We start from the raw sequence: 15431 nt of genomic DNA, 5'->3' as shown, positions 1-15431 counted from the left end.
GCAATGTAAATTTAGATACATTTAAAAACTTAAAGGCACTACATTTTGAAGGCATTTACAACATTTGTAACATGTATACTTACATTGTTTTAACGTACAAGTGCGTTTCAGTGTGTAAAACTGCATCTAGCTGCCTAACCAATGCGTTTGAAAATAGCAGGAGCAGAGAGTTTAAGGGCCACATCAGACCCCTTCACGGCTAACATTTGGCCAGCGGGCCGCCAGTTTAAGAGCCCTGGTATTTGGAATTGGTTTAGAAATACATATAAATATATATTGGATAGGGTAAAGAAAAAGTAGTATTTCAAGGAACGTTGGGGGTTATTAATTAAACTGCGATAGTGACGAACGAGGCACTGTCACAGATTCATGTGTAACTCCCATCTAGTTTTTTTATTAAGAAAATACATGTTAAGCCCCCTTGAAAAATACAATGTTTTTATAACATACACTTCATAGAAAGAAAGCTCAGTAATTAATATTTTGCACTATACCTTAATGTTAAGCTAAATAGCACAACCTAAATTGCATTGAGCGTTACCGTAAGGAAGACCTTTCACTGGCGCAAAATGCACGAGTGCAAAGAGGAAAACTGGCACTGGGTGCTGAAAGGCAACAGAAGGGCAGGAGATATAGGGGTGAATGGAAACTTGTATTGAGTGCCCTGGTGGAGACATCACTTTACAAGTCATATCAGTCATTTAGAGGGCCTTGATAAGGAAGTGCTAAATATTTGACATCACTTAGACAGTTGCGCAGTGTGTTGTTCCCTTAAGAAAGTAAAAGTGAACCTAGTTAAGGATTCCTTCTTTTTAAGACCGCTTTTCAACATTTAACCAGTTTAGTTCTATGCAGCTTTTGACCCCATCACAGTGCAATGTATACTTCTGCACTACTGAAGGGCGCAACAGAGCCAGTGTTTCTCAGTTACTTTAATAAGACAGTGACTTTCTGGTTTATGTAAATAAAGAACGGCTACAGATGCAAAACGGACCATAAAATATTAAAGGGAAATACCAAGAAAAGGAAAATTGCTAAATGCGTGATATGCTTGTTAAATTGGTCACTAAGCATCAATGGAAATAGTGTGTATGTGTGTATATCAAATAGTTTATTGCAAAGGATCAAAGTTTCGTGTGCTCACTACAGTCTTGGAAAATGCTCCGTAGTGAGACGAAACTTTGATTATTTTGTAATGAGCGTTATTTCTTGTTTTTGTATAGCCCTGGAGTCCCTGCTCCCTTACTTCTACTGTACGTATATGTATGGACAGTATGTACAGTATATATGCCATTGTATTTTGTTGCTTTTCGTGTATACGTGAAAGTGTAGAAACGTTGTAATATTAGTCTATTTGTGATGTGCTGCTATAAATCTTTGTATAGAGTGAAGCACTAAATTCTTTGCTGCTTGGTACCCTGAACACTAATGGAACTTATCCCTATTACAGCATTGGTGTATATGAATGCTGCTGTATACACAGATTTGTATAGTGCATACAGGGCACCTTGAAAGGGAGAAATGTAGTGATATTCTCTGGATTTGGACTACCACCAATTAGGATACATTAAGTGTTCTGCTGCCATGGAAATTGCACTACAAAAATACAATTAAAGCAATCCTGGCTCATTGGTGAGGGCTGCAGATGTCTTAAGTTAACCCAACCCCTTATGCTTACTGGTGCCGATTTTTGTAACGCTTGGTCTTCTCTTAATAGCCCTTTGCGTCTCCATATGTCGACATACGTGGGTAGGTTGTCACCTCCATAAACAACACAGGACACATGTTTTTCTTCTATTGTTTTTGAGCAAACACAAGGCTACCTTAATATAAGGAGACACCTTTTAAATCTGCCTCCTTCCCTCTCTCAACACGCACAGAAAGAGCGGGATCTGGAATTAGCTGCTCGCATTGGCCAGTCTTTGTTGAAGAAGAACAAAACTCTCACTGAAAGGAACGAGTACCTGGAAGAGCAAGTTGGGCATATCAGGGAGGAGGTAAGAGTTCCAGAACATTTCACCTGTGCCCTGAGACTCAATGCAGGCTGGGAAACCTCGACATAGACCATCAGGATTGTCCTTCATAGATATCATTGTACAGTACACACTGAAAAAGACTGTGGGGTCTCCAAATGTTGTGCAAAGTACCAACTACGAAGAGCTCTCATGTTGGTTCATTAAAATGTATCGCATCCGCAACAAACCTACATTTCACAAGGACCAATATTGCTACTAGATAAACCACCTACAGTATGCCTTTGGAAAAAAAAATCCCCCCATGGTGGATATTAGGGGTCTCAGGAATTGAACTGCGTTCATTTCAGCTCCGGGGACCCCCTGCTCCCAGAGATACTTACATGTAAAGGGGCTGCTGATATATCTCTCTGCCGTTTCAAGTTCCCACGTCTTGCGGGCCAATAGGAAGCTACAAGGGAGGCTGTTGCGGCTTCCTATTGGCCAGCGGGGGACTTTTAAACCACCATATCGGGTGCCCAGCCAACCCCTTCCTAGGTTTGTATCTCAACCCAGTTCAGCTCCAGAGACCCGCTACTTCAAACATGGTTAAAGCAAACAAACAAACAAACAAACAAAAAACAAAACAAAAGGTAATGGTTCTTTAAGGTTAACCCCTGAAATTAGACAAAGGAGAAATTGTAAACTGAATAACAAAGTTACACAAACAAATGAATTTCTTCAGAACCAGCCTGCCCTGTATGGCTGTTATTGAGTCAGTGTTTGGATAGGCACACCTGCAGTCATATACAGTAGGTGTGTGGCATGTTGATTATCAAAGGCAATAAAGAGAGGATGCCATAGTGATAGCAAAGTACATAGTACAGGTGGTTCCCAAACCAAATGTGTGGGACTGCTATGGTTTTTCAACTGCTTGATATGTTTACATTCATATCGGCAACTTTTCAGAGGGAATGAAATTATCAGCAAAGAAAAGAAAGAAAGCTCCCTAATAGCCGCACAAGAGAACACCTATACCTATATTAAAAATTACTATTTATTAATAAATGATTAAAATATATTTATTGCAGCAAAAAACTAACGTGAACCAAAGTGATTAAAATAAATTAAAAACGGAGGAGGTAACTGTATGCCTAGTTCAAACTAACAGTGTATGCTAGGAATAACTATTTTAGAATGTCCCACTGCTATATGATTATACTAACAGTGGTAGTTATACCAATACAGTTCTATATAGTTTGAGGACTACACCTAAATGGAGAGTATAGCTTAATATAGTGTGTGTGCTCAGAATAATATAGTATATTTGTTGAGCCAGCTAATGCTAGTATACGGATATATACACACACATATGTACCAGACCAACAGGTTCAAAGGTAAATGAACCTAGAGGTCTGTTATGTTTAGCAAAACAGCTATTTCAAAGTATGTGTCTTGTACTCGGAACCATGACAAATAGGAGAGTAGTCAGAGTGTTGTGCTTCCTTTAGAAGGCTCCGAACTAGCGCACTAGGTGGTGACGCTTAGCCTGCCCCTAAGCCTGCAGGCTAAGCGTCACCACCTAGTGCGCTGGCTATATCGGAGAGGTCTGTTGCCTTTTCTCAGTTAGAGTGTTTCGGAGCCTTCTAAAGGAAGCACAACACTCTGACTACTCTCCTATTTGTCATGGTTCCGAGTACAAGACACATACTTTGTGATCTTGAAATAGCTGTTTTGCTAAACATAACAGACCTCTAGGTTCATTTACCTTTGAACCTGTTGGTCTGGTACATATGTGTGTGTATATATCCGTATACTAGCATTAGCTGGCTCAACAAATATACTATATTATTCTGAGCACACACACTATATTAAGCTATACTCTCCATTTAGGTGTAGTCCTCAAACTATATAGAACTGTATTGGTATAACTACCACTGTTAGTATAATCATATAGCAGTGGGACATTCTAAAATAGTTATTCCTAGCATACACTGTTAGTTTGAACTAGGCATACAGTTACCTCCTCCGTTTTTAATTTATTTTAATCACTTTGGTTCACGTCAGTTTTTTGCTGCAATAAATATATTTTAATCATTTATTAATAAATAGTAATTTTTAATATAGGTATAGGTGTTCTCTTGTGCGGCTATTAGGGAGCTTTCTTTCTTTTCTTTGCTTATCATTGAACCCATTCCTGCCAGCACCACCTCCGCACTCTTATTGCAGTTTTTGTTCCGTCACCACACATTCACAATTTATTGGTTCCCCATATCTCCATTGGTGTAGTGCAAGGCGCACAACTTGACCTTTTTAGGCCATTCTATCTTCCTCGGAATTAAATTATCCCCTTCAATTAGAGGGAAGTAGTTAGTTGCAGGAGGCTCTGGTACTGCAGAAATTTACCGGAGACAGGAATATGGGATAATTGGCTGGTGTACCAATTAGTCTAATAACTCAATTCACAAATACACTTTCTTGGTTTAAGCGCGTATGGCAGCTTTGTTTTCTTATCCTTTTTTGTGATTTCAAATGTTATTGATTTTCTTTAACCATCTAAACAGTACATTAAATCAACGTAAATGTTATGAAAACATACATTGAAAAGTTGTATCAACTAGTTAATTAAACGAAAGGTACTGTATATATAAATAAAGTTTTCAGCAAAGGGTAATATTATCGTAACAAAAAGTGGCGAGTGAACCGGAATGTACATGTCATGTTAAAATAGATGGTAGCTTTGTTTTCCAACACTGGAAATTGCCAGTCATAGCAGCTAATATACTTCTGCCTTGTACAACATCTTGCTCTCCTTCTTTGAAGCCTGTTCTAAAACATTATTACTCGGGATTCCTTAAACTTGAAATTACAGCACAGGCAACATTTCCTATTCAGGTTTAATGAGTTAGAGATTAAGTAACTTCCAAGTCCAGTTACCAGTTCTGAAAAGCAGAAGTAACTATTGAATAGGGAAGGCAAACATTTGACTGGGCGCTCCTATTTACAGGTGTATTTAAGAGATCTATATAAATCTATTTCACACGTGCTCGTGAATAAATGTATATTAGTCCATTTGACTATAATGGAACAAAACTGTGATGTGAAAAATACTTCATCCACCGCCAAAAACAATTAAGTGATGAATTGATATAAGGCAACTCTAAATCCTTTATAAAACCGTCTTCTGGTCCCAAACGATTGCGATGTTTTCCAAGTAAGGGAAGCGCAGCTTCTCACAGCGTGGATATGTGAAAAAATACATAACACTAATGGTGCAGTATATTGTGATAGTGTAAATATATATGAGATGTGTGTAGTCCCACTCTTGCAAGAGAGCAGACGGGTCTCCCACAACTTATCTCTCCCATGCACTGTACATATGCGCAAAATCGGACAACATCCTATTGGGGGAATCACCACTTCTGCTCCCATCAGAGAGAGAATGTATCTCTGATATGCCTGATTACTGAGGGACTACACACACATCTCATATAGTCACATTGTCCTCACAATATACTGCACCATTATTGTGTTTTGTATTGTTTCACATATCCACGCTGTGACAAGCTGCGCTTCCCTTACTATCGAATAGGGAGCCTGATCTCACAAACGAGCATGAAAACGAAAATGTTAAATACTACATAAAAAAATAAATGAGTAAAGCTCTACTGCTTTAAGCAGCAATCCCCCCTATATAAATCTGTGCCACGGGGTCCCACAGGTTTGAACAACTCTAAAGTTTTATTTCCGGGAGCCCCACGGTTTCTGAGACTTTTACCTTCTTATGTAAAGGTGTTACTGGTCCGTTTTGAGAAATCAATATGGCTGACATACCTCACTCCAGAGAGCTGGAACGTCATCAGAGCATGACATTGAAGCTTCCTCATTGGACGACCCTGGGAGCCATCTTTGATTTTGCTTTACTTTTACTGGTACATACTGTACAAAGGTAAATATCTTGGGAACTAGGAGATCTCCAGAGCTAACACACACACACACACACGTACACACACGCACACACACACACACAATGAAGAGAATTGCTGCTTTGAAATCACTGTTTTATTTTTTATATTGTAAAATCATACTTGAAAATAATGCTGCCTAAAATAACGCACCAAAACATGAATATGGCATCGTTAAAGTGAAGTGTGAGAGAATGAGATCAAAGTAAAATGCAAACGCACAAAAAAAGAACAATTTGTATGCATGGCATTGTCCTTGAGTGGGGCAGAGGGCTACTAGTGTGACCAGAGTAGTGTTTGAAACATCTTGACAAATGTGTTTAAAAAAACCCCAAAAGAAATACTGTAATTTTTAAAGATATGTTTAGTAATATAAATGTTTATATTCCATGTCTGCAAGGAATTAGATTTAAATTATATATAGGCATATAAAACATTTTGCCTTGTTACTCATTCCATTAAAGCATTTAGTGCTACCTTTGTTTGTACAGCATAGAATTATGTGTATATATATTTATATATATATATACACACAGTGTATATATATATATATATATATATATATATATATATATATATATATATATATATATATATATATATATTTATATACAGTATATATATATATATATAATCTGTATATATCGACAGTATATATAAGATGGAAGCATGCACTCCAGGGCGAGCAATTTTTCGACTCTCAGCAAGTCTTTAGAAAGACTTAGAGAGCCGAAATGTTGATAGAGAAATAAAGTTCATTGCAAAACTAAGTCCTGAAGTGCCTGCATCCATCTTTTTTGTATTCTAGTCCCCAGCTGTTTATATATAGCAAAAAAGGCAGGCACTTCATATCTGGAGCTGCCACGTCCAAATAAGTTTTCATTATCAGCAGGACTGAGGACCTGCCTTTTTTTTTTTGGCCGTATGATTTATACCTGCGAGTATCCATGCAGCTTGCACCCGAAAGTTATCACCACTTAATTTGTTTGGTGTGTGTGTGTTTATATATATATGGTTATACTGTATGCGCACACCCACATTTGATTATTATAGGTGTATTTGAGTGACATGACAAGGTAATGCCAATTTCTGCTTGCTCAGGTTTCACAGTTACGTCATGAGCTGTCCATGAAAGATGAGCTGCTTCAGTTTTACACCAGTACAGCCGAGGAAAGTGAGCCAGAGTCCATCTGCTCCACACCGTAAGTCATCAGACGAGCTGTCCCCTCCCCTGCAGGCACCGCTCTGACATCAGCAGAGCAAAGTACTCTTCCTGAGAATGCAGCTTGCAAAGAAAACGAATTCCTCTCGATGTAGTCTTTAGGTTTGTAAAAGGTGGGAAGCCAGTGAGGAAAATACCGATTTGTGTGCGTGACATGTATTTGTAGCACTGGCAGTGTACACATGTCGCTGGCTTGATTTGTTCCCTTTGATGGGATATGTTTGGATATACAGGCATACCCCGCATTAACGTACGCAATGGGACCGGAGCATGTATGTAAAGCGAAAATGTACTTAAAGTGAAGCACTACCTATTCCCACTTATCGATGCATGTACTGTACTGCAATCGTTATATACGTGCTTAACTGATGTAAATAACGCATCTGTAACAGGCTCTATAGTCTCCCCGCTTGCGCACAGCTTTGGTACAGGTAGGGAGCTGGTATTGGTGTTCAGGATGTGATGACAGGCGCATGCGTGAGCTGCCGTTTGCCTATTGGGCGATATGTACTTACTCGCGAGTGTACTTAAAGTGAGTGTACTTAAAGCGGGGTATTTCTGTACAGCATTATGACGTGGCAATGGCAACTTTGCCATTGAACTCTATGGAAAATCTGTTCTATTCAGCTACAGATGTATTACCTTTTACTTTCCTCGTGGCCGGGCTTTGCCGGAACCACATGGCAGACCCTGGCCACAGGCAAAGCTATCCCTCAGCCGAAAATAAAGCAGCTGCAGGATTTTCTTTTTTTTTAATTCCTTATCCTCCACAGATCCGTGTTAAATTTAGTATGGCTACAGCTGTACACTGGGTTAATATTAATAATAATAATAACTTTATTTCATATAGCGCTTGCCTCTCAATGGGACTGAAAGCGCTTCACAATTACAGCATAGTGCACAGTACGTAGCACATAACATTTTACAGACACGGTTCCTGGCAGATGAGCTCACAATCTGTTTTTGACGCCTGAGGCACAGGGAGAGAACGTGACTCACCCGCCCTGCTTCATACTCCGTGTCATTGCTTTGAGTGTGTCTTTACTCACTGAGCCACTCCTTCAGCCTGGGTATGTTGTGTTATCAGGGGGAACAATGCCACACAGTACAGTCTGTATGAAGAACTATACAAACTACATACAGTATGCAAATATGAACAGCAAACGAGAGCTCATATACTGAATGGCTTATGTACGAGGTGTTCCCGGTCTCCAAAAACTGCTGATAAATATAGAAATGTTAAAATTTTGCTGTGTTGTGCAAATGTATTTTGCCACCTTCGATTAGGACATACTGTATGACGCAGTAAGCATAATTAGTATGGCACGTCTCAAAAAGAGGCTTCCTGAGAAAGTTCATCTTTAAAATCCTCTCTTGTTTACCATTGAAAGGTATCAGAAGCGGCACAAGTATTGTGTTTCAGGGATCCTGTAAAACTCCATTCAAGGTTTTTTGTCTTGTTATTCAAGATGGTACACACCTGCTTCTCTCTGCATATTATCTCTTGCTAGGCTTATGCCCTCAACCTTTGATCTGCCCAATTATACCCCCTCTCTACTTCACCCATCTCTGCCACACTGTCACACCTCTAAGTCACTTCATATACCGCAGCACCTCACCTCTTTAATAGCAGTGCTACCATATGGCCAGGCATCTCCTCTCCCTGTCAGAACGCAATGATGAGCAGAACTAGGACAATGGCTGCTCCTACCACCAATGCCAGTCCAGTCTGTTAACTTTATTTTGCATATACTGAACTTTATGCATCTCACTGTCCTATACTCCATATATACTAAGTGATGCTTAAGTTATAATCCAAGAAGAAGAACAGGGCATTACTGACCAATAATGCCCTGGCTGAAAGAGTTGAAGGCTCGAGGCGAAGCCGAGGGATTTGAACCCAGCCCAGGCATTATTGGCCATTAATGCCCTGTTCTGATTATTACTATTATAGGCTTAATGTAGGCTTTATTCCATAAATAATATAGACACTTTTGGAGAGTTATATTGATTTTTATCAACATATTCTACATTTTCTTTTGTGCTTTTATATGTTTATTAAAATAAAATTGTAAATACACTAAAGGCCCTCTATATGCACACACACTGCTGCCCCCTCTAAATGCGCACACACTGCTGCCCTCATCTATACACAAAAACACACACTCTGCAGTCCCCTCCATCGACATACACACCGGCCATTACAGCAATTTCAATAATGCCGCAATTTTTCACAGTTTAGCCTATAATATCCAATAAGGCACCTTTCAGCACTGGAAGACACGTTTCAGCCCATTCACGTGGATGGTGCGAGGTGCAAGGGGTCTTCTAACGCTGAGAGGTGTCTGGTAGAATAGCACTGCTTAGTAGATATGGTCCTAAATGTGTATTTCGAAGAAACGAGTAATAATAATTGTCCGTTGTCATTAATCTTGAGTAATACTTTCACTGCCTACCAGGATCAAATTTTAGATCCAAAGCATCCAAGTCCTGGCTACTGAGTTAATTAGTAACCATGAAGCAACATTAGAGACGAGCTCTGTATTCAAGCTCAGAAAAATGCATTTTGGCCACAATAAACAATGTAATATATCCAGATATAACATCAAATCCACATGAATAACAGGTAGTTAATCCAATAAGGACTTGCTTGTGAAGCTAGTCAAATAATGCTCCAATTAGGGGGAGGAGTGAATGAGAAACAAAGTCTTGTGCCCAGTAATCTTCATTTGTTTTTAATCCTTTTTGTAGTGCCTTTGATCTGTGGGGACTCCCTCACCGCGGGGTTGCTCGGTGGGTCTTGTATCCGACCCTGCGTGGCTCTCATTGGCGGCTGCCTCTGTGGTGTCATGGTATGGGCAGGGGTTGCCCGGTGGGTCTTGTTTCCGCCGCTGCGTGGCTCTCATTGGCGGCTGCCTCTGTGACGGCACGTTGTGGGAGGGGCCTGCGGCGGGTGACTGCCTACATATACTGGCACTTAGAGAGAGCATTATACTCTTTGACAGAGGGCAGGGAGCCCGAAACGCGTCAGAGTACCTCTCACTGCGCCATGTGAACATCGTTAAGCAAGATCCTGAATAAAGAAGTCATTTTTATTTTAATGTGATCCAGCCACCGTCGTGTTCTTTTGCTCTATATTCCACACGCAGTGCACTGTCTGCACGTTCCTCCTATGGACACAGTCTTCTGGCTACAGAGTAGTTATTTTCGGCTCAACACCTCTGAAGGTATAGATTGTGAAATAAACCTGCAAATTGTGTTTTAAGTCAGTAATTAAATAACAGGATGGCTCCGAATGTTAAGTTTCAAGCTTTAAATCCTGGCTCTGCGGGACTACTCAAACTAGGAGGTTTTTTTTTTTACATAGAGTTCAAAAATCGCCTAAAATTACATTCAATGTTCTTTAAAGCAGCAGTCCAAGCTGCCAGTTTTTAATTTAATGTTTTCCCTTTAATATGTGCATCAATACAATCCATACAATAATAATTAATGGGCTTAGTTGCCGAGTTATCCGTTCTCCTGGATCAATTAGCAAAGATTTGGCTCGGGTGTTCACTAAATGGCTGTCAGTGCCGCAGAAGAGGACCAAAGATGCAAAGTTCTGTGGGGAAGATCATGTGACCAGGCAGTCACTAGATACAATTGGTGCACTGCTAGAGAGAAGGCAGGGCTCAAAAAGGGGAGTGACAGAGTCTGTTTCAGAAGAGGAAGGGGATGAGACTTTGTAAATTTTTGCTATAGAAACAAAATGCTTGTTACATTATAATATATTAAAAATGTCATTTAGAGTTGTTAAAAAAAATTGCTACAAGTATTTTCTCATAGTACATAGCTGAATTTTTTTTTTTTTTTAAACACACACGTAGGATATTACTTGGTCTGCAGCTTTAAAACGCTTAATGCCTCTATCTGTACCCGTTTGTTTTTTCAGCCTGAAGAGGAATGAATTGGCCTCATCCGTCCAAAATTATTTCCCCTTTGACTCGCTTCAGAAGAAACTGAAAGACCTTGAAGATGAGAACATTGTACTCCGGTCGGAGGTGAGATTCCTCAGCGCAGCGCCCGTCCTTATTGCCGTCTACCCCATTGTGTGCCGGAGGGGCGGTAGCGCCAGGCACTTCGTGATCCGGTGACCGCTCCGTCACTGAATTGGGAAAGGGAAGAGTCGTCGTCGTTCTTTCCTTTCCCTGCGTGCCAGGCTGCGTTCTGCAGCACAGATCTCCCCTGGAAAACTAGCAGTAAAAGGCCACGACTTTGCCACCAAGTCACGAGGCCTCTCGGAGTACCAGAGACCGTGATGAAGTGGCTACGTCTTGGGACACCCAAGGGGTTAATGGATAAACCGCCGTACAGTCTATAGAGCAGCGGTGGCCAACTCCAAGGGCCACCAGCAGGTCAGGTTTTAAGGATATTCCTGCTTCAGCACAGGTTGCTCAGTCATTGGCTGAGCCCCCTGTGCAGAAGCAGGGATATCCTTAAAACCTGACCTGTTAGTGGCCCTTAAGAACTGAAGTTCCTGGGGGAGCGCAAGATTTTTTTTGGAGGGTGCGGCGGTTACAGAGGCCCCACGCTCTTCCCCAAAGCCTTTAAATGCCTGGGGACCGTGCAAGGCCTCTGTAACTCGCCTACCTTGAGTCGGGCGACGCATCGTCATGGCAACGTGACGTCACATGACCCCGCGATGGCACTTGACACCGGCACAAAGGTAAGGGGTGGGGGGCGCGCGAGCACTGGGGGAGAGCATGCAGGGGGGCGCAGCACCAAAGTTTGCACACCCCTGCATAGAGCATCATGAAGCATACCTATGGTGACACCTTGTGGCAGAAGTGAAGTAATGCACACGCAGGTCCGGGCTGCTGTTCCTTGCGTAGGAATTCAGAATGCTCGCAGTGTTCTAATCTACTCAGATATTACATCATGAAGCTGTCAGGAAGAAAAACCCTAGGCGTGTAAAAGCTGCTGTATGTTGGAGTGTGCCACACTTCTCATAGGTGGAAGCACAATTTCTTCTCAACTGCAACATACATCTTCAAAAATACCAAGCAATATGGAGGCACTTATCATTTTTTTAAAGCAGCAATACAGGTTTCATTTATTGTTTTTTTTTAATTATTATTATTTAATCTAATCTCATCTATACCAAGTTTTTGGTTAAGAATAGAGACTCAATACATTCTGGAGAATTGGGTAAAAGCAAATACAAAATGGACAATAAATGTCTAATACTACTGTGGTTAAGCCCTGCCATATAATTTCAATATACTATTGTAATACTGCTTTGCAATGTATGTAGGAAGAAAAATTAATGACATATAAAACAAAATTATTAAGGAATGATCACTGATCAGTTATCTAAAAATGTAACTAATAACTCAAGTGAACATAATGAACAAACTATTTTATGCTAAATCACTTGTGTATCTCCTATTCTGGCTGTTAATATTAGATAACCAAATGATTATGCTTTAGAAAATACTTACCTTATAGTACACTAGAGGATTCTTTATTCTAAAGCAGGGAGAAGTGTGCAAATCATAAACAATTAGAACAACATTGAAGGTTCATGGTAATTGATCAGGCACACAAGGAGTTAATGTCCCAAGGATAGGACTGAGAAATCACCCCCCCCTACCACTTGCACCTTGAGAAAGCGTTACATACGCGAAACGCGCGCGTCAGCGGCATCTGCACCTTTGTGTGCACACGCAGGGCATCTTACGAGAGAGCGCAGGAGTGAGAGATTTGACTCACCAGCGCTTCCCTGCAAGTATCAAAGACTCGGCACAAATAGCCTCCAGGCAAGCTGAGCACGTTAGGGGGTGTTTTATAACACCTATAGAATCAAGGATTTCAACTAGAGTCTGCACGCTATCTGCTATTGAGATACCACACTACTGTTTTTTTGGCTACATTGGTTATACATACAAAATAACAGTGTATGTTTTTATGGGAGACTCAGGATACTTAGTTTGTAGAGAACTGCTACTCTCTTTTTTATCCTGGATTTTATAATCTGTACATACAATGTGTTGCTATTAGCTATAAGTCCTCTATGAGTGCAAGAAGGTCTGTACTATATTTTTTGTGCCCCACAGGGAACAATTAGAGGCAACAGTATATAATACAATCCACTGTGTTGTCCCACCACTAATGTATAGGTGGTTCACAATCAAATTGTAAAGGATTCAATACTAATAGGCTATTCAAGTCCTTTGTAACGGTTTATTGACCTGCAGTAACCCTATGATCATTATATACTGGGAGTCAGTGACCTGGAATATCTATTGAAGCAGTTTCCCACGGTGCTAAGATTATCCAATAATTATTGGAGTACTTGTCTACTTTATGCTATAAGGGTATAGTCTGATATTATTAACATTAGTGAAAAGAAAAACAAGCGCAAATAATATTACTAATAAATCAAAGGTAACACAGATGATATACTATCCTTAATGAGTGCAGCTCCCGACGTAGAATTTCAAACCAAATTCAATCAGCAAACGAAGGAGAAACAGGTGCGCAAATCACATCAGGACATGAAAAGAAAGTAGAAACACAAAATAGTGCAATATTGTCTACTCCAACAGATAATTTCAATGCGGAGAATTCTATAAAATTTGCACTCACGTATTTAACGTGAAATGAAAGCGTTGTGGTTATTAGAAGTTACCAACTTATATCTCCAGACGGGTACTCCAGATCCATATAGAGGGAGGGGAAATCCATATACAAAAGAAGGGGGAAGCAAAAATAGTATAATACTGTTTTTAATTTTTAAAAACACAAAGTATTCCACTTACATAAGTGCCTTTGTTTGAGAGCATTCAGACCACTCTGGGTCATAGGTCAGACAAGGATATTCACAGCAACAGCATCCGCTACACGGCCGTCACAGCAGGTACTGGGCTGATTAAAGTTGTCCTCCACTCTGGATGTCATCAACAAGGGCTTCTTAATAGTCACTGATATCACCCAACGCGCGTTTCCACTGCAAAGTCTTCATCAGGCTAATCTAACTTCCCTCTGTTTCCCTCCCTTAAATAACCCCCCGCATTAATTTTCAAATTGCGGGACGTCATAGATGGCGTCATCACGTCACGTGATGCATCACGTGACGCATCGTCATGTATCATTTACATATTCAATGTTTCACTATTAACAGACAGATATTTATACTATAAGGTATCATCAACTTTTATAGCAGGTTAGCACTAAGAGACTATATTATATGCATACCTTTTGCCAGGCTCTGTGATTAATTCCTAAACCTGTAAACGGCTGCATCCACAAGAAAATATTTATTTCCGCTATTTATATTTACTGATTACTTCTGTTATACTATACCTACTAATCCTTTAAGCATATCTATGGTGTAATTACACTCCAATCCCTGTCTTCACTGACAGGACTTTAAATGGAATTGGTTGGTTATCAAACCAAAGGGGACTGAAATGTATATATAACTTATACCCCCTTTTAATTTATAGATCCCAACACCTACACGGGTGTTGAGGGTTCCACCACTGCGTCGTTGTTTATATCCATATATTTTAAAGATTATACTAATAAAAGAGTTTTTAATTATGTCAGAATACATTCATTAGGGGATCAGAGTGCCCACAACTGGGTTTACTTGTCTTGTGTTAGTGTACTATTATTTATTACAGGATTAAAGCATGGGGTCTCCGGAGCTGGACCCCATTAATTTCAGGTGCGGGGTCCCCCTGCTTCCAGAGATACCTCTATAGGGGGTGCCGGTTTAAAAGTTACGCGGGCATATAGGAAGCTGCACAGCATGATGTCACGGCTTCCTATTGGCCCGATTGACGCTGGACATTTAAACGCTGCCATTTCGTTGGGCACACCCTGCCTGCATAGATACTGGCACCCACTACAGAGCTAGGTATCTCTTGAAGCAGAGGGTCCCGGAGCTCAAATTAACACAGTTAAGCTCCGGAGACCCACTTCTTCAAACCTGTAATAAAAAAAGTAAATAAAATAAATGAAACCTGTATTACTGCTTCAATAATATTTTAGAAAAATAACTAAATCAATGTTCTGAGAGACTACAAATAATACACATAACAGTAACGGTTATCAAAAGTTCATTGTAAAATGTGGAATGAAGTTCATTTGTTTCTGCGAATACTTGAGAGAGAAAAGTCAGTGTACAAAAGTAATCCTGTGAGTTGCTGATGTATTGAAAAATTATAGGCCTCCGGGCTGAGGAGGGCACCCTTATGTTCCCGGAGTGTCACAAGGACCAGCACTCAAGTGGCCCTGACGATGTTC

The 15431-nt window shown here is 40.3% G+C and overlaps 1 protein-coding gene across 5 annotated transcripts in view; it reads left to right on the top strand.

Moving 5' to 3' along the window:
• TRAK1 (trafficking kinesin protein 1) overlaps window positions 1–15431 on the top strand; it is a 162969-nt gene that overhangs the window by 111628 nt on the left and 35910 nt on the right. For all 5 annotated transcript variants that reach the window (XM_075586690.1, XM_075586686.1, XM_075586685.1 and 2 more), the window contains 3 exons: window positions 1881–1997; window positions 7019–7119; window positions 11071–11179. In XM_075586690.1, the coding sequence (XP_075442805.1) occupies window positions 1881–1997; window positions 7019–7119; window positions 11071–11179 (327 nt within the window). The remainder of the gene's footprint in view (window positions 1–1880; window positions 1998–7018; window positions 7120–11070; window positions 11180–15431) is intronic.

The sequence above is a fragment of the Ascaphus truei genome, chromosome 2 (assembly GCF_040206685.1).
Source record: "Ascaphus truei isolate aAscTru1 chromosome 2, aAscTru1.hap1, whole genome shotgun sequence".
NCBI classification, from domain to species: domain Eukaryota; kingdom Metazoa; phylum Chordata; class Amphibia; order Anura; family Ascaphidae; genus Ascaphus; species Ascaphus truei.
This window is presented reverse-complemented; position numbering and strand designations above follow the sequence as displayed.